This window comes from Camelina sativa, chromosome 9, assembly GCF_000633955.1.
Source record: "Camelina sativa cultivar DH55 chromosome 9, Cs, whole genome shotgun sequence".
Lineage (NCBI taxonomy): Eukaryota > Viridiplantae > Streptophyta > Magnoliopsida > Brassicales > Brassicaceae > Camelina > Camelina sativa.
The window spans coordinates 3,767,826-3,790,966 of NC_025693.1; the positions used below are offsets into that span (position 1 = coordinate 3,767,826).

The 23,141-nt window shown below is 34.7% G+C and overlaps 2 protein-coding genes and 1 pseudogene across 2 annotated transcripts; all 3 read right to left on the reverse strand.

The window, feature by feature from the left end:
* Positions 4,251–5,441, reverse strand: LOC104714986. The gene has a single exon (XM_010432445.1). It carries the CDS (start codon positions 5,439–5,441, stop codon positions 4,251–4,253), a length of 1,191 nt encoding a protein of 396 aa, XP_010430747.1.
* Positions 5,878–7,272, reverse strand: LOC104710392 (annotated as a pseudogene).
* LOC104714987 lies at positions 13,955–23,115 on the reverse strand. The gene is made up of 6 exons (XM_019229852.1): positions 23,054–23,115; positions 15,502–15,598; positions 14,744–14,827; positions 14,297–14,389; positions 14,125–14,209; positions 13,955–14,013 (listed from the first exon to the last, which is right to left on the reverse strand). Exons 1-6 carry the CDS (start codon positions 23,113–23,115, stop codon positions 13,955–13,957), a joined length of 480 nt encoding a protein of 159 aa, XP_019085397.1.

Consider the following 23,141-nt stretch of genomic DNA (forward strand, 5'->3'; position numbering starts at 1 on the left):
GAGTTTACCTTTATACACGGCACAAGGAAGCAATGATTACCTGGGGAGTGAAAGGTCTCACACCGTTCTCTTTCTCTCTTATAACCAACACGCCACCCAGTGGGCCCCGAGGCCTGTTCGGGAAGGCAAATCCCATCATTATCACGATCAAATCGTGGGGATATGGGGAATATTCAGTTTCCCAAAATTGATCGCTTGAAGGTCAAAAGTCTCCCGAACTATTCAGCTCGGGAGACTTGGGGGGCAACTGTTGTACCCACGATCTACCATCTCGGGCAATAGGCAAGAGGGCCTAAGTCAGGCTTGCCTAATGGGCCGAGGAGGTGTTATTGATCGGCCCATCAGGCCCGGAGAAAGGAAGGGAGCACGGAGACGTTCCGTGCTCGACAGCTCGCAGCTCGGGCCCGGTCAAAGATTCCCGCATTTAAGAGGGTTAATTAGGCTGCGCGGATCGCGCACTATTAATTCCGTATTAATTGAGTAGTAAATGGGTCGGTATAAATATGTAAGGGGGAGGTCATTTGTAAAGGNGATCGCGCACTATTAATTCCGTATTAATTGAGTAGTAAATGGGTCGGTATAAATATGTAAGGGGGAGGTCATTTGTAAAGGGGCCCGAGATTTTTTTCCAGAAAAAGGCAATACAAATTCAAATTCTAAAACTCTTATTATTTTAGTTCGGAACTGTTTACGGCGACAAGCTCCTCCACAATTAAAATCACTTCGGAAGGAGAAGCATATTCTCTGTTCTCACATACGTGTAGTCCACAATTTTATGTCTTGCAAAAGATTTCGTAAGGAAGCATTTGTTTGTTGGCCATTCACTAATTTGATTAACACTTCGCAGTCACCTTCAAAAACTATTGATTGATATCCTCTGATCCAAGCTTGTTGTAAAACTATAGATTAATTTTATTAACATTTGATTTTTTTTTAAACCAGATTTCTTCACACATTCCATCTTGCAATACAGTTTCTTTGTATATTATTACATGATAATACAATTAGATTTTAATTCTATTCACTCAATCCCAATGAGTGATATTTATAATTTTCATATAAAAAAATGTTTATTGTATCAAATTTATACCTTACTTAATATTTTATAAAAACAAAAATTAATAAAACATAATTCTCAGAAAAAAAAACTGAAAACTAATTTTATCTCATGTTTGTAAAACTAACAATATCTTAAATATATTTTTTTTCATATTTTGTAATCTCATAAGTAATAGTTTTACTACTTGTCCAACATTATCATAAATTAATCAAAAATTCAAAGATGTTATTACGAGAAAATTATTTGTTTATGTAAAGGTGAGTATCTACAATTCTTTTTCTTTTAGGATTAATAATTGACATTATAATTTATTTAATTATGGTATTATAGTAATTAATTGTATAATTTCTTAATTCTTTTTCTTATAGAATTAGTAATTTAAAATTAGAATTAGTATTATTTTTTATATACATATATGAACTATCTTTTTATATTTATTAAATTGTTTAAATTTTTAATTTCTTATAATTTACAAATATGTTAAAACAAAGTTTTTGTATAACACATGAAAAAAAAAATTGATTGTTAAATTGACATATATCGCGATCACATGAGTTACTAACTTTGAAAACCAATGTTTATATAATAACATAATATTGAGTATGCTATCAAATCATTCACCAATTGCAAAACTTAAGAAATTACATTAATTTCTTATTTTGATTATCCTATTTTTCTTACATTATGTTAATCACTAATTTTAACACATTAAACCTTTTCATACTTTGATCAGTTTTCTGTATAAATTTCTTTTACTATATGATTATAATAAATAATAATTGCAAATATTTTCCTTATTAATTGCACATATTTTCCTATTGAAATTAGTAATTTTTAATAGATAACTTTCCTATTAGAATGAGTGATATAATAAATTACTTTTGGTTTTATATACTTTCAAAAATATTAATTGTAATCCTTTTAACACATGTCAAAATATTATCGATATACCCGACACATGTCGCGATTATATAAATTACTAACTTTGAAAACTAAGGTTTATATAATAAGATGAGTTTTTTGGGCTCACATTTTCCTTTCTTTTATTTTGGTTTTCATTTGTTCTTTTATTGTTTTGATTCCTTTTTACTTGGAAAAACATCTTTTAATATTCAAAAAAAAAATCCATGAAAAATCAAGAAATTTGCTGCAAAATATTTCATTAGTAGAATGTCTCATATTTTATCAAATATTTCATGATTTTTAATACTTTTAAGATATTTAAATATAAGTGTTTTAATCTCTTGTCTATATCTTAGTGTTTTAATATTTATTTATTTTTCGTCAAAAATGAATTTATATTAATGAATTAGAAAAGTCTTCATACATCTGGTTTAAAAGCTAGCATAGAGGTGTAAAACATTCAGAGTAAAAAAGTATTTGCAGACTTGCATATGTATCTAGTAAATGAGCTGCCTTGAGTAATATTTATATTCAACAATTATGTAATATAAACTGCTATGGAAAACATTTTAATAAAAAAGGAAAAACAATTAATTAAAAAACGAATTCAGTTTGTCTTTTTTTTTTTTTTTACCTCCAGTTCGTTGTTTTATAGCGAAGTATCATAAATTGTTACATCAGCATAATCTTCATTTTTGTATTGCATCTTTGTTGTTATTTTTCATTTTTATAAATAATAATGTGAAACATAAAAAATATTAATTTGATTGCTAAAACACAAAAAAAAAAATCATATTGCCATAAATGGTTACATTTTATCAAAACTTTCTTTACCACGTTTATCAAAACATCTATAACATATACATTATAGCTTTTTCATTAGGAGGTTTTACATGAAGTTTTCAGTATTATTTCGATTAATTAAACAACAAGAAGCAAACAGGAAGTGAGAGATTGAAAACCATTTCTATAATAAGAACTTTAAGAAACTCATTTGTGACTTGTTTAGAAACACATTTGTTAAATGTCTCTTAATTATTGGTTCAATTTTTAATGTTTAGTTACATATTTTAAAGTAAATTAAAAGTATTCATATTATATTAGTATGGTACTTTGAAAGGGTCTCTCACCCTTGGAAATGCTCTTATTAGTTACTAAAATTTGAGAAAGCCCAGTTCCTTAGTCATTAATTTTGTTTGTTAAACTTTTCTAGTGCAAATAATGAGCAAGTGAAGCCTCTTCTTGCAAGGTGAATCATTTGTATATCTTTATTTAAGATGACAAATTTACTTGCATAAAGAAAGACAAATAATTCACCTTAATTCACCTATTGACAAATAATTCACCTTAATTAATGTGAATTATCCAATTTATCCAATTGAAAAATAAGGTGAATTATTTAACATTAAATTCAAAAAAAAAATAAGGTGAATTACTTGGTAAATTTATCCAATTTTTATATAACTTTTGCTTGGTAAATTAAGGTAAATTATCTGTCTCTCTATCAATAATTCACAAATAATTCACCTTAATTGTTACATTTATCCAATCTTTATATAATTGTTACTGGTTTCCATGTCAACCTATTAAAATTATTGATTTAGCTAGTTTTTACTACCAATGTAACAGTTAAATAAAAATTGGATGATATGATGTGGAATGTTTATAAAAAATCTTACTAAAAATAATAACATAATATTAAAAATAAATTGTCACAATTTTGTAAAGTATCCGGCAAAGATTAATTAGAAATTATTGACGTGTGTTTTCTAATACAATTCTATGGATAATACTGAGAAAAAAAACAATTCTTAGTGGAGTGTTATTAGTCCATAAGGTCTCCTCTCGGGTTCAATCATCTTTTGATCTTAAGCTTATTAGACCTCAATACAAAGTATCAAATCCTAGAGGGGTATATTCCTCCCGTAATTATTGCAACATATAATCTTATAATTACTTAGGATCCTTGTGTGAAACAATTAAGAAATTATGGTGTAAAAATCGATACTTTGTTCAATTGATGTAAAGCCTTTAATACAGTTAATACAAAGAAGATCTACTCAAACATTATTTTGGGAACTAATAATAAAGAAACTTTGTAACTTTATCCCAAATGATTCGGTACTTTGTGATAATAATACACAAGTTTCCGAAATCTTTATTAAAACCAAACCATCCTTCCTAGGTTAAACGACCAAGACTAATAACATACTCGAAACTGAAACCACATAACAAAATACTTGATAGGTCCACCTAAAGAGCAAGTCTACTACCAAGTGGACACACATTACGTTATCACCTTCAAACGAAGAGCAATGCCTCTGTCCTCCAACCTAGTGTTAGCAAATACTTTCCCAGTCTCATCTCTAATAGTACATTCCCCTCCACCCATCTCCATCGAATAGCCTCTTTCTGTCATCTGACCAAAACTCAACACGTTTCTGTTGATCCCTGGAACGAAAAGCACATTCTTGATCAACATCCTCACTCCTTTCACCGTGATCTTGACATCTCCTTTCCCTTCCGCCAAGACAACCGTTCCGTTACCCATTCCAACACGAGCCCTGTACGTTCTGTCTAGACTGGTGAAATACTTCAAATACGTAGCAGCAGTGTATACCATCCACATATCCTCATCGAAAGTGATATCCCCTACAGTCGCCGTTAACACCAAATGTTCAGGCTTTTCGTTCTTTCTCTTGCAATCTCTCGCAAAGTGCCCTCTTTCTCCACATTGATGGCATTGCTCTCTAACTCCACCACCTGGATAACAGTCTTGTTGGTTGTGATCGTACTTCTTGCACAAGCAACACCACATCTGCTCAGACTTTTCTTTCTTAAGACTTGTGTAAAACTTCTTCAACTCCGTAATCGTGTATTCCACAGGACGATCTCCAAACATCTCCAAAACCGAAATCAGATCTTCAAGAGTCATATCAGGGAGACTCATGATCTCATCAACCACAGGAAAAGCCTCATCGTATGGCCAAGCAAGCGTGGTCAAGAGCTTCGTGATAACTTCATCATCCGATTTCGGATTTCCCCAACGGCGAACCTCGTCGACGATATCCATCACTCTGTTCAAGTACAAATCCATGGGTTCTCCGTCATACATCGTGAGATCTTTGAATGTCTTCTCTAACTTAGGACTCTTGGCTTCGTCGTTACTGATTCTGAGCATATCCCATAGATCCTTGGCGGAAGCAACCGAGAAAGTCTTTCTGAAAACGGAATCTGGGAGAGAAGATTGCAGTATCTTTAGCGCTTTCTGGTCTTTGATCGCACAGTTTCTCCATTGTGCAAGCTCTTCGACCTTCATGGTCTCCGATAACTCCGGGAACTCTTTTGGATCTGGAGGGACTCCGTTAGCAACGACATTCCAAAGTCCACTCTGCACTAGTCTTTTTTTCACCGTCGGAGCCCACTCTTCGTAGTTCAGGTCATCGGAAACTGCATTTTCTTTATTCGCCGCTGCCATCGCCGCAATAAAACCCCTTTTTCTCTGTATAGTATTCTCTCTTGGAGCAAGGGAAGCGAATAAAGAAAGTATTCTACATTACCTATATACGCGGTGACATAAAGACATTAACCGTAAACCCTAATTCACCACATGAGCAGCGTCTCGGTTTTGGTTATCTTCGTGGTTCGGTTTAAGTGAATTAGGTTGATGCGATAGTTTTTGAACCGGTTCTGGTTCCGATATAATCGGGATAAGTTATTGTTAAGAGAAATCAATTAATTTTGGTCAAGTCTGGTTTAATTTAGGTTGGTTTATCCGGTTAAGAAGAAGAGTTGGTGATGGTTCTTTTTGGAAATTAATCGAATCAAGATAGAATGCAACAAAACTTAACATAAAAGCATTGCATTGTTATACGGTAATAGTTTTTGAAAGTAACATCAATGCCAAGCCATCCTAGGTAAAAAGACCAGACTAATCCATTCTGCAGTAGCAGGATTATGAGAGTTAGCTTTTTTTCTTATATAAAACGAACAAACTGAAAACGAAACAAACCCAAACCACCACATAAAAGACATGTCCACCTTACAACGTTACGAGTTGGTTAAGTCTACTACCAGATTTTACACAAAAGTGAACAAACGAAGAGCCTAAGCGGTGGTGAGATTACCTTCAATCACTTGGAAACGCAGAAAAAACCCTCTCTCTTCCGCAATGGCTTCCCCAAGTAGTTTCCTATTCGGATCCTTAATAATGAACTTCAACACTTTCCCGTCTCCTTCCATGATCGCTGAATAGCCTATTGATGTCAGCTGAGGAACACTCAAGGCGTTCATGACCATCTTGGGAACATATAGCACATTCTTGATCGTCTTCACCCCTTCCTTGGTCATGATCTTGACATCTCCTCTCCCTTCTGCCATGGTGAAGCCGGCAAGGGCAAGTTTCACCCTCGCCCTGTGAGTTCTGTCGAGAGTGGTGAAAAACTTCAGATGTGGAGTCATGTGATTCGTGGTAGTGGTGTGTATCATCCACATATCCTCATCATACTTGAAATCTCCTACACTTAACGAGAACAAGAGATACTCAGCTTCCACTTCTCCTCCTCCGTCCTCCTCACCTCTTCTCTGTTTAGTCTGCTGCGACTCAAACAAATCCTTCAACATTTGGCCGACGGCTTTCCCTGGTAACGATCCAAACTGATAGAAAAACTCGAGAAAATTGGTAAGACTCGTCTTCTTCAGATTTGTGTATTTCTTCATGAGCGGAGCAACGGAGACAAACGAAGTTGAGAGCGAGCCTAACACCTTGGTGATAACCTCATAATCAGCTATCTCATTTTCCAAATCACGAGACTCTTGGACGATATCCATAGTACCCTATCTAAGTAGGAATCGAGCGTTTCTTCATTATCCATACTAAGCTGTTCGAATTGCTTCTCTAACCTAATAAGTTCGTTACCTTTTTCGAGCAGATCCCAAACATCTTTGGCCGACGAAGCCGAGAGAGTCTTCCTGAAGACGGATTCTGTGAGTGAGGATTGCAAGATCTGGAGCGCTTTCATGTCTTTCACGGCGAGATCTCTCCATTTCGAAAGCTCTTCGGGTTGGATCTTCGCCGCTAGCTCTGGAACCTTCGTTGGATCTGGCGGGATCCCGTTTTTGACGACATCCCAAAGTCCTTTCTCCGTTAGTGTAGCTTTCACGATCGGAGCCCAGGTTTCGTAGTTGAGTTCATCGGAAACTGCGTCTTGTATCTTCGTCGCCGCCATAGCAAGGTGATAAGTGTCACGAGTTGGGGGACAGCGAATAAACAATTCGCCTCACACCAAAACTTTCTATTTTATAGTGACTGTGACACACACTACCCCCCAAACCCTACAGTAGTCCAAATCTTCAGGTGTGGACTCTAGTGTGACATGTCAAGTTTTAGGCTCGGTTATCGGTTCGGTTTAATGCAATTTGAGAAATTTGCTCAACTATTCGGCTCGGTTATCGGTTCGGTTTAGTGCAATTTGAGATAACCCCTCAACAATTCGGCTCGGTTATCGGTTCGGTTTAGTGCAATTTGAGATAATCGCTCAACAATTCGGCTCGGTAACATATTATGCGTCTTGTTATAAATAGTTAAATACACACCATTGAAATTGACTGATACAGAAGTTTACGAATTGGAATGAGTTATTCTACAGGGAAATCCAATGTGGTTAAATACTTAAATTAGTCTGGTTCAATTTATAAGGGCTGACCCGGTTAAGTTATTAGTGAATAACAAAATACTTTTTTCAAAGCAAGATTGTAAATAGTTTAATACCACGCCGTCCAAGGTTTAAAAGACCACAGACTGTTCATACTGCAGTAGCAATATATGACTTAAAACGAACAAATTGAAAAACGAGAGTCAAACCAAACTTAAAAAAACAAACACATACGTAGACCTTACGACTCAGGAGTCTAGTATCAAAGTGAAAAGAGCAGAGCTTATTAAGAGGTGAGATTACCTCTAACCACCTCCAAACGCAGAGCCAAGTCTTTTCCATCCCACATAGTTTCCCCAAACACCGCTCCAGTCTCATCGCTAATAATACATTCGCCTCGTCCTATCTCTCTAAATGAACATCCTTTCACTTCCATCTGACTAAGACTTAGCACGTTTCTCATCATCCCAGGAACAAACAGCACATTAGTGATGGTCTTCTTCTTCCCTCCCTTCATCACAACCTTCACATCTCCTTTTCCTTGTGCCATAAGAAATTTCCCATCGACCAAAGCAACCTTAGCTTTGTGTGTTCTGTCTAACGCGGTGAAAACCTTCTCATATGGAGTCATATGAATCGTGGAAAGACCAGATACCATCCACAAGTCCTCATCATAACTCAAATCACTTTTACTCATCACTGCAGCCATTACATAATCAACATGCTTATTTGTGCAATCTCTAGCATAATGTCCTCGTTCTCCGCAAAGAAAGCAATCGCTTTTTCTCGGTCTAGGTTGCTTTGCCCTAGAGATGGACGTCGTACACTCTTCTTGGTTATGATTGCTCTTGTTGCAAACGCTACACCACTTATCAGACTTTGACTCAAGTCTCAGATTCTTCAACCTCAAAGAGGTAGCTTCGTTGGTTATCGATTCATACATATACACAAACTCAACAAGACCCGTAAGTGGCATACTCTTCATATCCTTCGTGAATTTGAGTTCATCAAAGAGTATAGCTACGTCACCATAACCCCCTGAGAGGGATGACAACACCTTGGTGATAACCTCATAATCTGATTTCACAATTTTCATTCGACGCAACTCTCCAACGATTTCCAAAACCCTATCCAAGAATAAATCTAGCGTTTCTCCTTCATGCATACTAACTTCATCGAGTTTCTTCTCTAGTCTAGTACTACGCAGATTCGATTCTTGGTTACCTTTCCGAAGCAAATCCCAAAGTTCTTTGGCAGCAGAAGCCGAGAGAGTCTTCCTGAAAGCCAAGTCCGGAAGAGAAGATTGGAGTAACTTGAGCGCTTCCGTGTCTTTTCTCACGAGATCTCTCCATTGTGAAAGTTCTTCGGGTTGAATCGTCGCAGCAAGCTCTGGAACCTTCGTCGGATCTGTCGGGATCCCGTTCTCGACGACGTCCCAAAGTCCTTCCTCCGTTAGTGTGGCTTTCGCAACCGGAGCCCAGGTTTCATAGTCCAGATCATCAGATACAGTCGCCCTCGCCATAGCCGTAACCGTTAGGGTTCTTTCAACTATTTATTCTTCTGTATATGGAGAAGGCAAATAGACTGGTTATATTATAAGAATATCATAGCCAATTTGAATCGTCGTTTTGTTAGATTGTTAATTTCGATTGGTATTATGTTATGTGACACTTAAATCTATCAAAATTGGAATCTATTAAATCCCATAAAATCCTCTAAAATTATGGTTTTAATATCCCTTAATTTCCATTATACAAAACAGCAAAACCACAAATTACATTTTCGAGAGGTGTTACATTTTTATTATTTTTTAAAAGGAAAAAAAATAAAATTTTGAAATCACTAAATGAGCGGGTAGAAATTCGATTTCAGGCTCGGTTTTGATTTGGTTTAACACAATTAACTACATTCTTGATTTGGTTAGACCATCTGCATTGCATAGTATCCCAAAGAGTTTTTCGTATTAAAAAAATACTACTAATCTATACTAATAAAAAGTATGAGCTATAAGCTTCTAAAACTGTCCACATATGATTTTAAATAAACTCTCTGGATTTGACATATCACTCATTGGATGCAAATGAATGACTTAAATTAATAGGTTGAATGATTATTCATCTAGTTTTTTACCATTTGAGATGCATAAGTTGGAAAACTTATTCAACCCATTCAACCAAAAAAGCTGGAGAAATGAACAAATTATAAAGGAAATTTGTTCAACTCTTTCATCTCCTATTTAGTCGATGAATGAGTTGAATGCTATTCAGCCAATTTTATTCAACTCATATTTTTCAACTCGTTCATCCCTAATGCAACCATTTCCACCCATTAACATTTTTTTCAATTTCCAGAATTTTCTAGATTAAGAATTATTTCAACAACTATTAGGATTTGACATGTCATTCATTAACATTTTTTTAAATTTCCAGAATTTTCTATATTAAGAATTTTTAGAAAAAGGAAAATTTTAAATTTATGGAAATAAAAGAACTATGTACAAACGTCCCACATCGGCTAGAAATTTTTTAAGGCAATGGTTCAAAACCAGTATAAATAAGATTAATATGCTTCCAACAACGAATGAGCAGGAAAGCTTGATTCATCAGGCGTCCAAGTTTAAAAGTTTTATTCAGTTTGATCCAGTTTTTTATTTGATAAAATTATAACTGTAAAAAGTTTCAAAAAAATTGATTTTTATTTTTAAAAATTGTGTATCTGATTTTTTTCTTCTTAATACTAATTAAAATTGAATTTTTTTAAGATAATATTTTATTATCGTCATCAATCATATATAATTTTCATCAAAATATATCAAATAGACCCACGCGTAGCGTGGGTTCAAAACCTAGTCTATACTAGTCTATACTAAGGCTGTCCACTTAGGATTTAAAACATCCAATCAGAATTCAACATGTCACTAATTAACATTTTTAAAATTTTCAGAATTTTCTATATTAAACGATCAATCAGGATTTGACATTTCATTCATTAACATTTTTTAAATTTCTAGAACTTTTTTTTTTCAACCAAACATTAAATTAAATTAAAAGATGACTCCAATGTTGGTTACCTAAACTGGAGGAAAAGAGTTTACAAAACTAAGTTCAGAAACTGGAGGAAAAGAGTTTACAAACTGGAGATAAAGATAACTCCAAGGTTTCTAGAACTTTTTAGAGAAAGGAAAATTTTAAATTTATGAAAATAAAATAACTATGTACAATATCCCACATTGGCTATAAAAATTTTAGACAATGGTTCAAAACGAGTATAAATAAGATCAATATGCTTCCAACAACAAATGAGCAGGAAAGCTTGATTTATCAGGCGTCCAACTTTAAAAGTTTTATTCGGTTTGATCCAGTTTTTTTATTTGATCAAATTAAAACTATAAAAAGTTTCAAAAAAAATATTATAATATTTAAAATTATAAATTTTTTAAATATTTATAATATTTAAAAAAATTTAAAGTTTAAATATTATAAATATTGAAAATTTTAAAAGTTCTTAGCTTTTAAAAAAATTTTAATCTTATAATTTTTAAATTTTTAATAGTTTAAAATATTATAAATATTGAAACTTTTTAAAAGGTTCAAATATTATATTTCAAACCTTTTAAAAGTAAAATATTATAAATATTGAAACTTCTAAAAGTCTTAAATATTATAATTTTTAAATTTTAAAAATTTCTTAACATTTAAAAGGTTTTTAAAAATTATAATTTATAAATTGTAAAAGTTTAAAATATTATAAATATTGAAACTTCTAAAAGTCTTAAATATTATAATTTTTAAATTTTAAAAATTTCTTAACATTTAAAAGGTTTTTAAAAATTATAATTTATAAATTGTAAAAGTTTAAAATATTATAAATATTGAAACTTTTAAAAGGTTCAAATGTTAAATATATTTAAATTTTATAGAATGTTGTAAAATATTACAATTACTTAACCTCCATAGAAATTTTAAAACATTATATCTACACTAATAAAAAGTTGAAGCTATAAACTCCTAAAGGTGTCCATATAGGGTTTAAAAAACCAATAAAAATTAGGTATTTCACTAATAATATTTTTGGAAATATAGTTGTTTCACGTAGCTACCATTCAACTGGAGGGTAATGGTAGCTATGTGAACGGGTTACAGGTCTAGCTGGCAACTCATCCCTGAAACAACCAACACCCCATGCTCTGTTTTCTATTTTGATTATGTATTTTGGCTTTTAACTGCTCTATGCAACTTAAAACTATGGATGTAAAACAGTTATTTTTGTTTTGGATATAATTTAACATTTTATTCAAAAAAAAAAAAAATATAGTAGTAATCTATATTATTAATATTTTTTAGAAAAAAAGTAAAATCTATAGAAATAAAAGAAATATGTGCAACGTCCCATATCAGCTATAAAATTTTAGACAATGTCTGAGAACCATTATAAATAAAACTAATATGTTTTTAACTATAAATTTATCAGGTTTGCTTGATTTATGCTTATTTATCAGGTTTCCAAATTTAAAAGTTTATTTGATTTATTTTAGCAAATTAAATTTTTTACAGGTTTAGATATTTATTATAGAATGTTTAGAAATATTATAAGTACCTCCATAAAAATGTTAAAATATTATAACTATTTAAACTCTATAAAAAGTAAAAGTGTCATTAATATTTAACTTTAAAAAAATTATAAATATTTAAATTACATCTAAAGTTTTAAATATTTTAAATAATTAATCTCTATTAAAAATTTTAAAGTTTAAGAATTACTAAATATTAGTTTGTGTTTTATATCTCTTATGAGCTGTAAAACATGTTTTTGTGTATGACTTTACAGATGATTTGATACTTTTGCAGTAAAATTTTTATTTTTAAGTCTAACAAAGAATGATTGACGTCACAAGACCTTGATTTGAAGTTATTTGAGTTTAAAGAAGAAGAATCCACGAAAAGCACAAATATTGTTTTAACTATACATGTGTTCATATTACTTTCTCTGCGAGTAATGATTTTGGTTTGAGAAGTTTCAATACGTGTAGATCTAAAACCGAATAAGTATAAAGATGAAATTATCAATAATTGGGTGCATGTGTTGACTATGCTGGTCTTCATGAATTGCATAATTTTTATGAGAAAAGAAATAATTTTGGTCTTAGAGTTTGATGAGTTAACAAATTGTATGGTAGTCCAAAAAAAAAAGTTTTTCAGTGGAAGAATGTGAAGAAGTTGACGAGGAAGAACAAGGAGAAGAGTATAAGTATAACAAATAACCAAACGGTAAAAGTAACGATGACAATTACCATAAAATTTGACAATAAAAATGACAAAAAAGAATATGAAGAATAAGAAAACATTGAATAAAAAACACGAAACATAGGTGATAGCGATCAATTAAATATGGAAAACGAGATAAATTCATTATAAAAATTGTTATGTTTTTTTTGTGGTCAAAAAAATGGTTTACACTACAAAAATTCAGTGGTATTAAATCATTTATTTTCTATTATTACATCAGTTTTAAGTGATGCAAAAATAATTTGCATCACTTCAATGAATGATTTATATTTTGTTGATGCAAATAATTTGTATCAGTTTATATCAAAACGATGCTAATATTCAAATATTTACATCGATTATTATAATCAATGTCAATATATATCATTTGTTTAAAATTGATGTCAACGATTATATCATTTTATTTAAGTGATGCTAGTATTTATGTCATTTAGTTAAACTGATTTAAAATTAGTGTCAATTATCATAAATGACTAGAATATTTGCATCAGTTTCAAGTACCGATTGTACTATTAATATCACTTGTACGTAATTGATGTTATTTTGGTGTCAATTTCTTGAAGTGATTTGAGTTGTTGTACCATTGACAATAACCGATTCAAATATTAGAATCAGTTATATATAACTGAAGTAAAAAAGTAATATCAATTTTCTTAAGTGATTTTAGTAACTGTATCATTTGCGTTAATCGATTTGAGATATTATTATTATTTGTACATAATTGATGGTAACTTCATGTCACTTTTCATTAATGATTCTAATAATTGATTTTGTTAAAAATAATTCGAATATTATTATTTTCATATTAATAATTGAATTTTAATTTCAGAATAGCTTAATTAATTGATTTATAAAATATTACAAATTAAAAATTTAAAACCAAAAATAATTAATTAAAATACCATATATTAAACATAAATTAGAAAATAAATAACATAAATCATCCATCTTGCAATCCATGAAACATAAATAAAGCAAAGCAGCTAAAAAAACATTGTAAAACTAAGTCCATTGGCACCATTGTCATTTCCACGGCTTGAATATCCTCCAAACTAGCAGCGACATTGTTTATCTTCTGTGGATTTTGACTCATCAAAGTTGTAAGTGATTCCTAGAAAAAACAACCAAATATATAGAAATGTCATAATTAACTTGTGAACACTAAAACTATAAAAGCACATTTTAAATTAATCCCATGTGGTTGACAGATAAAAAAACTAACTGCATGTGTTTTTGCTTCCATCAGGCTTCATGCGAGACTGAACGAAAAATACTGCTCGACATGGACTGTTTCCCGTCTTCATTTTCTTTGTAAAAAATACATGCATAAACAATATACACTACGTTAATATTAATATACTACACAAGTCTTACTACACAAATAAGTTACTTACAATCTCATCTCTTTTCCTTGAAAAGCTCTTTCTTCCAAATACATGAAGCATGGTATGTTTCTTTTGGTTCCTTGTATTCCGCTCTTGCATTTTCTGAAAACTCACCATATAAAAAAAAATTTACTTGCATTTGATAAAGACTCAATCAAGTACAACTAAATATGGATCTGAAATTTTGTTTTCGCCAAATAAATTTTATTTTGAAGAGGTTTTATAAGTTCATGTTAAAGTTTTTTTTAAGGAAAAACTCGATTCTTGGTAAAGATAATGACAAAAAAATGAATTAGCTTACTTAATTAACGTGAGAAAATAACTAATTTAGTCCTAGATTTAAGGAATAAGGTAGTTTGTTTAACAATTTGATAAGAATCAGATCCTATAATATTTTTGTATTAAATTCTCGATCATTGTATTTATATCTCTTTAAAGAGAAGAAGAAGAAAATACCTTAAAAACTTCAGCAAGAAAGGGAATAGTAGCGTAATCATACTTATAACCTCCATCACTTTGAGAAAGAGTTGTTAAAATCCCCTGTAGTATAAGTTTACACAGTGAAAAATGAAACAAAAACTTATCTCTCACTAATATCAAAAATGATGATCATGACTTGTATAGACTTATAACAGCATTCGTTGGCAACACAAACACTCATTAAACTTCTTCAACTACACAGATTGAACAAAATCAATCGACAAAATCACAAGCATAAAGGGAGACCGAATTGAATTTTTAGAAACACAGTAGATTACACCATCGTTAATAGGAATTGGTCAAATGATGCAAGTGTTGGGTTTATTATATATGTACCTGACTTTTCTTGTTCAGGTGTTTCTCAATCTACTTGTTCGGGTAATAATAGTGATGTTACACACAGACACACAAGCTAATATATTCTATACCTATAAATATTCAAACACACATATAAAAATTCACATGTAGTTAGATATTATATCGAAAATTAAAGCTTTGATCTTTAAACTTAAGGCGGAGCCATTATATGTTGCTGATGATGGTTATGATGTATTTCCACGGGACCACCCAACAATGGAGGAGCTCTTACTATTTTAGAAGAGAGAATGAATAACAAAAGCTTGATAGTGGGTAAACCAAAAAAAAAAGAGTTTGATAGTGATAGTGAAAGTTTTTACATTTTTTTACTATTGATTCGTTGTATGTGCTGTTATTTCAGTCTAGATAATATGTACCTGACTTTTCTTGTTCGGGTGTTTCTCAGTCCAGCTAATGAATTGGTCAATCTTTTCCATCAATTTTCTTCTGCACTTGGATTTCACCGCACTGCACCTGTGACATATGAATCCAGAAACATGAATATCTTCTCTATGTCTACAACTCTGAACACTCAACCATCAGATTAAACAAAATAGAGAATGAGAGAACAAGCATATATGAAAAACTAAAGAAGCAAACAAGCTAACCTAAGTCAAGCCAGAAACAAAATTTTGCCTCTCTTCTAGACTACTAGTCACTGTTATTAACAAACTTATTCAACTATACAACTACTTACATCCAGACTCAACATAAATATACAGAGTTGGATACAACTTTGGTTTCACTAGATGCAAAACAACAACCAAATCTTGATTGAAACAGAGTCAGAATATAAGTACTATACAAGAACTGAAACTTACCCCAAGCAACAGTAAATTCTCTTCGCTGGTAGCACTAACCTGATTAGCTTGACATTCAAATTTTAAACCCCACAACAAAAACCCCCAAAAGTGTCTATTAATCTGAAAAGCTTACAGAGATCCATGATGTAATTCCAATTCGACCCAATTTCTACAGGTTTTAAATCACTGAGAAACACCTAATCTCGGATCCAAATCAATCAACCAAATCGACGCAAAACCTTACGAGATCGAACAACAACCAAACAAATCCAGATTATAGAAACATGGACTCGATGACTACAAGGATTATTAGACTGATTTTTTAAGCAAAAAACAAAAAAAACAAAAAGAGGACAAAAGATTTACCAGTTCCTTGACCCTTGACCTGACAAACTTCGCCGAACCAAACTCGAATACAAGAGAAAAGCTTCCAATTTCTCTAAGATTTCTTCTTCTGATTGATTCTCTTCGATCTGTGTTCTTCGTTTCAATATTAGAGATAACGAGAGTAAAAGAGAAGGAAAAAAAACCAAAAAAATTAACGCGCAATACATTATTAATTCTATAAATATAATTTTGTTTTAACATCAGTTTTTAATTGATATAAATTTTAAATCGTTTTTAAAAGTGATTTTATCCACACAAAAAAACACATCAATTATCTAAATGATATAAAAATATATTTTATATCAATTTATAAAAAATGATACAAACTAGTTAAAACTGAATCAATTATAAATAACTGATGTAAAATTAGATAATTATAACATCAAATGATCTAATTGATGCTAATCATTTTTATTTGCTTCACTTGAAATTAAGTAATTAAATTTACTTCATTTTATTTTGTGATACAAAATAAATGATACAACACACATGATTTTTTGTAGTGTTAGGATATCTGAAGTCACCAGTTTGATCCGCCTCGCCTCGACGTCAAGATAAATTCATGATTTTTTATCAGATTTGATTTTAAATTACAACTGATTTTTATATTTTTAAAAATTGTGTATCTGAAATTTATTTTTTTCTTTAATAGTAATTTAAAATTTTCTATAAGATAATATTTCTTTACCGTCATCAATCATATATAATTTTTATCAAATAAACCCACGCATAGCGTGGGTTCAAAACCTAGTCTATACAAATAAAAGTAGAAGCTATAAGCTCCTAAAGTCATCTCCAGTGGGAGTACTTATTGGGTTACTCATGGTTTTTGTGGACCAAATTTTAATTAAAAAACTCAAAAGTTGGCCCCACTTGAAAGAGAATCGCTTCTAAGATTACTTGCTGTGGAAACGTTTCTCTACTGTTTTTGTGGGCCACAGACAATTTTTTTAGTTCAATATAACTGTATAATTAAAGTATTATTATTTTATTTTTTTTGAGAATCTTCTCCCGTTTCTGGACTGGAGATGCCCTGAGGCTGTCCACCTAGGATTTTAAACCACCAATAGAAATTAGACAAGTCACTGATTAACATTTTTTAAATCTCCAGAATTTTTTATATTAATAAGATTTTTTAAAACAACTAATAGGGATTAGACATATCATTAATTAACATTATTAAAAAAAATTCAGAATTTTGTATTTCAGACTTTTTAAATAACCAATTAGGATCAGACATCTCAATATTTAACATTATTGAAATTATGCTAAATTTCTGTATTGAAATACTTAAGTATATGTACAACTTCCCACATCGGCTAGAAAATTTTTAGACAATGGCCGAGAACTATTATAAATAAAACTAATATGCTTCCAACTACAAATAGGCAGGAAATTTGATTTATCAAGCGTCCAAATTTTAAAAATTTAAAAGTTTAAAATATTATAATTATCTATACTAATAAAAGTTGGAGCTATAAGCTCCTTACAACATCCACATAGGATTTTAAACAACTTATCAGGATTCAACATGTCACTGATTAACATTTTTTAAAATTTACAGAATTTTCTATATTAAGATTTTAAAAATTATATGAGAGAAGATATCAAATATTATAAATATTTAAACTACATCTAAATTTTCATGTTTTCTTGCTGTATTAAGTTTTAAATGTTATAAATATTTAAACTACATCTAAATTTTAAAATATTATAAATATTTAAACTCTATTAAAAGTTAAAAATTTAAGTATTATTAAATATTGTATATTTGATTTTTCAAAATGTTGAAAATATCTTATTTATCTCTCTTTGTGCTTCACATCTCTTATGAGCTATAAAACATGTTTTTGTGTATGACTTTACAGATTATTTTATATTATATTAGTAAGTTTTTTTATTTTTGGGTCTAAAGAAGAAGGATTGACGTTAATTTTTGAAGTTAAAAGAAAAAAGATCGACGATGAACACATTTTTTTATTAGCTATACATGTGTTCATATTACCTTCTGTGCAAGTAATTTGCAATTTTGTATTATTAAAGATTTTGGTTCAGGAAGTTTTAATTAATGTGGATCTAAAACCGAGTAATGTGGATCTAAAACCGAGTAAGTATACATGTGAAAATATTAATAATTGAGTGCATGTGGTGACTATGCTGATCCACAAAATTTTATGAGAAAATAGGCAATGATTTTGGTTTTCGAGTTTGATGGGTTAACAAGGTATTTGGTTGTCTAAAAAAAAGTTTAAAATGATTATTAAGTAGAAGAATGTGAGAAAGCTGACAAGGAAGAGGAAGAAGAAGAGTATAACAAAGAACCGGATGGTAAAAGTAATAATGACAATTATCATAAAAATTTGACAATAAAAATGACGAGAAAGAATATGAAGAGTAAGAAAACAGTGGAAAAAAAACACAAAAACATAGATGGTGTCGGTCAATTGAATATGAGAAAACAAAACTAATTCATGATTCTAAAAATGTTTAGTTTGTATGGTGGTCAAAGAAATGGTTTAGTATATGCAAGGTCACCGTTTGAATGTCCGATCTGCCTCGCCTAGATGTCCAGTTAAATCCATGATTCTTTTGATCATATTTGATTTTTAAGCACAACTGATTTTTATATTTTTTAAAAAATTTGTGTGTATCTGAAATAAAAGTTTGGCCTAAATAGAAATTTAAAGTTTTATATAAGATAATATTTTATAACTGTCATCAATCATATATATTCATCAAAATTGAAACAACCGACCCTTTTTTTTTTTAATAAATAAATAATAAATAATAATATAATAAATAACTACAACTAGTGGTCCCATACCCACTAGCCACCTAACCACATTCACAATCCAACAGCGGAACAACATACCAATAGATATCCAATAAAACAATATCCAATAACCAAATAAGTAATATCCAGCATTAATCCCAACAGCATAAATCAAACAACCAGCAATCCTAACAATGCTCTAAGACTCAATTCTAGCAACCTAACAATGCCAGATAACCATACAATCAAGTCCCTAGAACATCCTCCTCTTCATTGCCTTTGATTCCACGATCACACTTTGCCTTTACCTGCACCACAAACACAAATTGAGATGCATGAGTATTTGATAAACACTCAGTGAGGCAATCCTCCCATCTACTGGGCTATACACACAAGCAATAAGATCTCTACATGCCACAAACAACAATCAATAAAACAAACCAGGCAATATACATAGCATGCAACGTCCATCGTAACTGAACAAGGGGTGTCGACCGACACCAGATGGTCTCGATCGACACTGACTATCTGGTGTCGACCGACACCCTGCCCGACACTCCCGAAAACCCTAGTTTGCGTCGACCGACACCTCCACATGGCATCGTTCGACACTCGCTAAAGTCCCGAGCCGTCCTCGCGTTGGTGTCGACCGACACCCCAACTGGTGTCGACCGACACCGATGCCGAGCAGCGATTTCCCCTCGATCAGAAACTCCGAATCTCGCCTCCAAGCTTCTCCAATCCGCTCCTTGCACTCCCAGAAGCCAAACCCAGCCCAGACAGCAACGAAATATCATAGAGAACTCAAAGAAACAACCACATAAGCACCAAATCACATAGAATCTAGAGATCTTAGCTTAGATAAGCCATGGTCATGCACTCACCTCTTTGCAGGAAGTTTCTGACCAATAAGGACGAATTCCCTCACTCCTAGCAAGCTTTTAACACCTTCCCAGCCTTAGATCTCCCAAGAACAGCAAGAAAATCTCACAAAAACTCCCAGGAACTCAAGAACAAAGCTTTCCTCCTCTTTCTCTCTGTTTTTGACAAAAGCGGCCAAAAGAGGAGAAAAACTCGAGCTCCCTCCTTAAAAACCCGAGCTAGGGTTTTCCCTAAACCAACCCCGCAAACCGGACAATTAAAATTGAACCGACCAAACCGGCCACAACTGGTGTCGATCGATGCCTCACTAGAAGGTGTCGATCGACACCCTTACCAAAATACCAAAAATTGGTTTGCGGGTGTTACAATTCTCCCCCACCAATCTAGATTCGTCCTCGAATCTCGAACAACCATCAGCCAAGGACTCCCGTGCAACCGTCTCCACGGCCCGCACTCCTCCGACCGATCTACAGAAGGTCACCTCTAGGCGATAGACTCACGCTCCAGGCGTCATTTGCTCTTGACTTTTTGGACTTTCCTTTACTCATAGGCCTAAACCTTGAGTTTTTATTGGCTCCTCATCAGACCTAAGTCTGCATGCCAAAATATATAAGGAAAAGTCCAAACTCGTCTCTCGGGTTGCCACCCTACAGCGCGCCCCCGGATCGTCATCCGAAGTCGATATACCAACCATACTCCCGAGCCACAAAGTCTCTGAATATGGCAGTACTAGGAGAACCTAAGTCCCCCAAGAGTCGCGAGCAAACGATTCTGAACACGTCTGAGTCCTATCCCTATCCAGGTTTCCTTCCCGTGGCTCGCGTAAAACATCTCAATGTCCTACCAACCACATATCCCCTCACCGGGATACCCCATGACCACACAAGGATCATATTCACGCCACAAAGGCCATCTGTCCCGAAGGACCGTCTGTCCCGAAAGACCATCAGTCCCGAAGGACCGTCTGTCCCGAAGGACCATCAGTCCCGAAGGACCGTCTGTCCCGAAGGACCATCAGTCCCGAAGGACCGTCTGTCCCGAAGGACCATCAGTCCCGAAAGACCGTCTGTCCCGAAGGACCATCAGTCCCGAAAGACCGTCTGTCCCGAAGGACCATCAGTCCCGAAAGACCGTCTGTCCCGAAGGACCATCAGTCCCGAAAGACCGTCTGTCCCGAAGGACCATCAGTCCCGAAAGACCGTCTGTCCCGAAGGACCATCAGTCCCGAAAGACCGTCTGTCCCGAAGGACCATCAGTCCCGAAAGACCGTCTGTCCCGAAGGACCATCAGTCCCGAAAGACCGTCTGTCCCGAAGGACCATCAGTCCCGAAGGACCGTCTGTCCCGAAGGACCATCAGTCCCGAAGGACCGTCTGTCCCGAAGGACCATCAGTCCCGAAAGACCGTCTGTCCCGAAGGACCATCAGTCCCGAAAGACCGTCTGTCCCGAAGGACCATCAGTCCCGAAGGACCGTCTGTCCCGAAGGACCATCAGTCCCGAAGGACCGTCTGTCCCGAAGGACCATCAGTCCCGAAAGACCGTCTGTCCCGAAGGACCATCAGTCCCGAAAGACCGTCTGTCCCGAAGGACCATCAGTCCCGAAAGACCGTCTGTCCCGAAGGACCATCAGTCCCGAAAGACCGTCTGTCCCGAAGGACCATCAGTCCCGAAAGACCGTCTGTCCCGAAGGACCATCAGTCCCGAAAGACCGTCTGTCCCGAAGGACCATCAGTCCCGAAAGACCGTCTGTCCCGAAGGACCATCAGTCCCGAAGGACCGTCTGTCCCGAAGGACCATCAGTCCCGAAGGACCGTCTGTCCCGAAGGACCATCAGTCCCGAAAGACCGTCTGTCCCGAAGGACCATCAGTCCCGAAAGACCGTCTGTCCCGAAGGACCATCAGTCCCGAAGGACCGTCTGTCCCGAAGGACCATCAGTCCCGAAGGACCGTCTGTCCCGAAGGACCATCAGTCCCGAAAGACCGTCTGTCCCGAAGGACCATCAGTCCCGAAAGACCGTCTGTCCCGAAGGACCATCAGTCCCGAAGGACCGTCTGTCCCGAAGGACCATCAGTCCCGAAGGACCGTCTGTCCCGAAGGACCATCAGTCCCGAAAGACCGTCTGTCCCGAAGGACCATCAGTCCCGAAAGACCGTCTGTCCCGAAGGACCATCAGTCCCGAAGGACCGTCTGTCCCGAAGGACCATCAGTCCCGAAGGACCGTCTGTCCCGAAGGACCATCAGTCCCGAAAGACCGTCTGTCCCGAAGGACCATCAGTCCCGAAAGACCGTCTGTCCCGAAGGACCATCAGTCCCGAAGGACCGTCTGTCCCGAAGGACCATCAGTCCCGAAGGACCGTCTGTCCCGAAGGACCATCAGTCCCGAAAGACCGTCTGTCCCGAAGGACCATCAGTCCCGAAAGACCGTCTGTCCCGAAGGACCATCAGTCCCGAAGGACCGTCTGTCCCGAAGGACCATCAGTCCCGAAAGACCGTCTGTCCCGAAGGACCATCAGTCCCGAAAGACCGTCTGTCCCGAAGGACCGTCACAAAGACACTCTGGCTAAACAGCCCGCCACAAAGGCCAAACAAACGTCCTAAAAAGGACCGCCACCAAGGCCACACAATTGTCCTAAAGAGAACCGTCACAAAGACACTCTGGCTAAAAAGCCCGTCACAAAGACCACACAAATGTCTAAAAAAGACCGCCACACACGGGCACACTGACTCAAAAGTCCGCCACTAAGGCCACACCCAAGCCCCTCCAAGGCTCTCCACCGCTAAAATGGACAAATTCCAACTCCCGGAAAACTTTCCATATTTAGCACTTTCCATTTTTTGGAAACTTTCCACTTTTGGAAACTACTTTTTCAGGAAACTTTCTTCCAAAACCCCGCCTCGTGGAAACTTTGTACCCCGAACACCACCTCATCTTGTTACTGAGTCGCACAACCAACCTCCCCAAGCGACGGAGTAACAAGAGAGATGAGCTGGAATACTCCATTCCCGCTCCAACCACGGATTACAGATGGGACCAGGCTAAACAAGCTCAAGTCGCGGCTTGCTTCTCATACCACTTCTTGAACCTTGCCTTCATCTTTGCCTCAGTCTCCCAAGTATACTCCTCAACACCATCACAGTCCCACATGACTCTCATCAAAGGAATATTCTTCT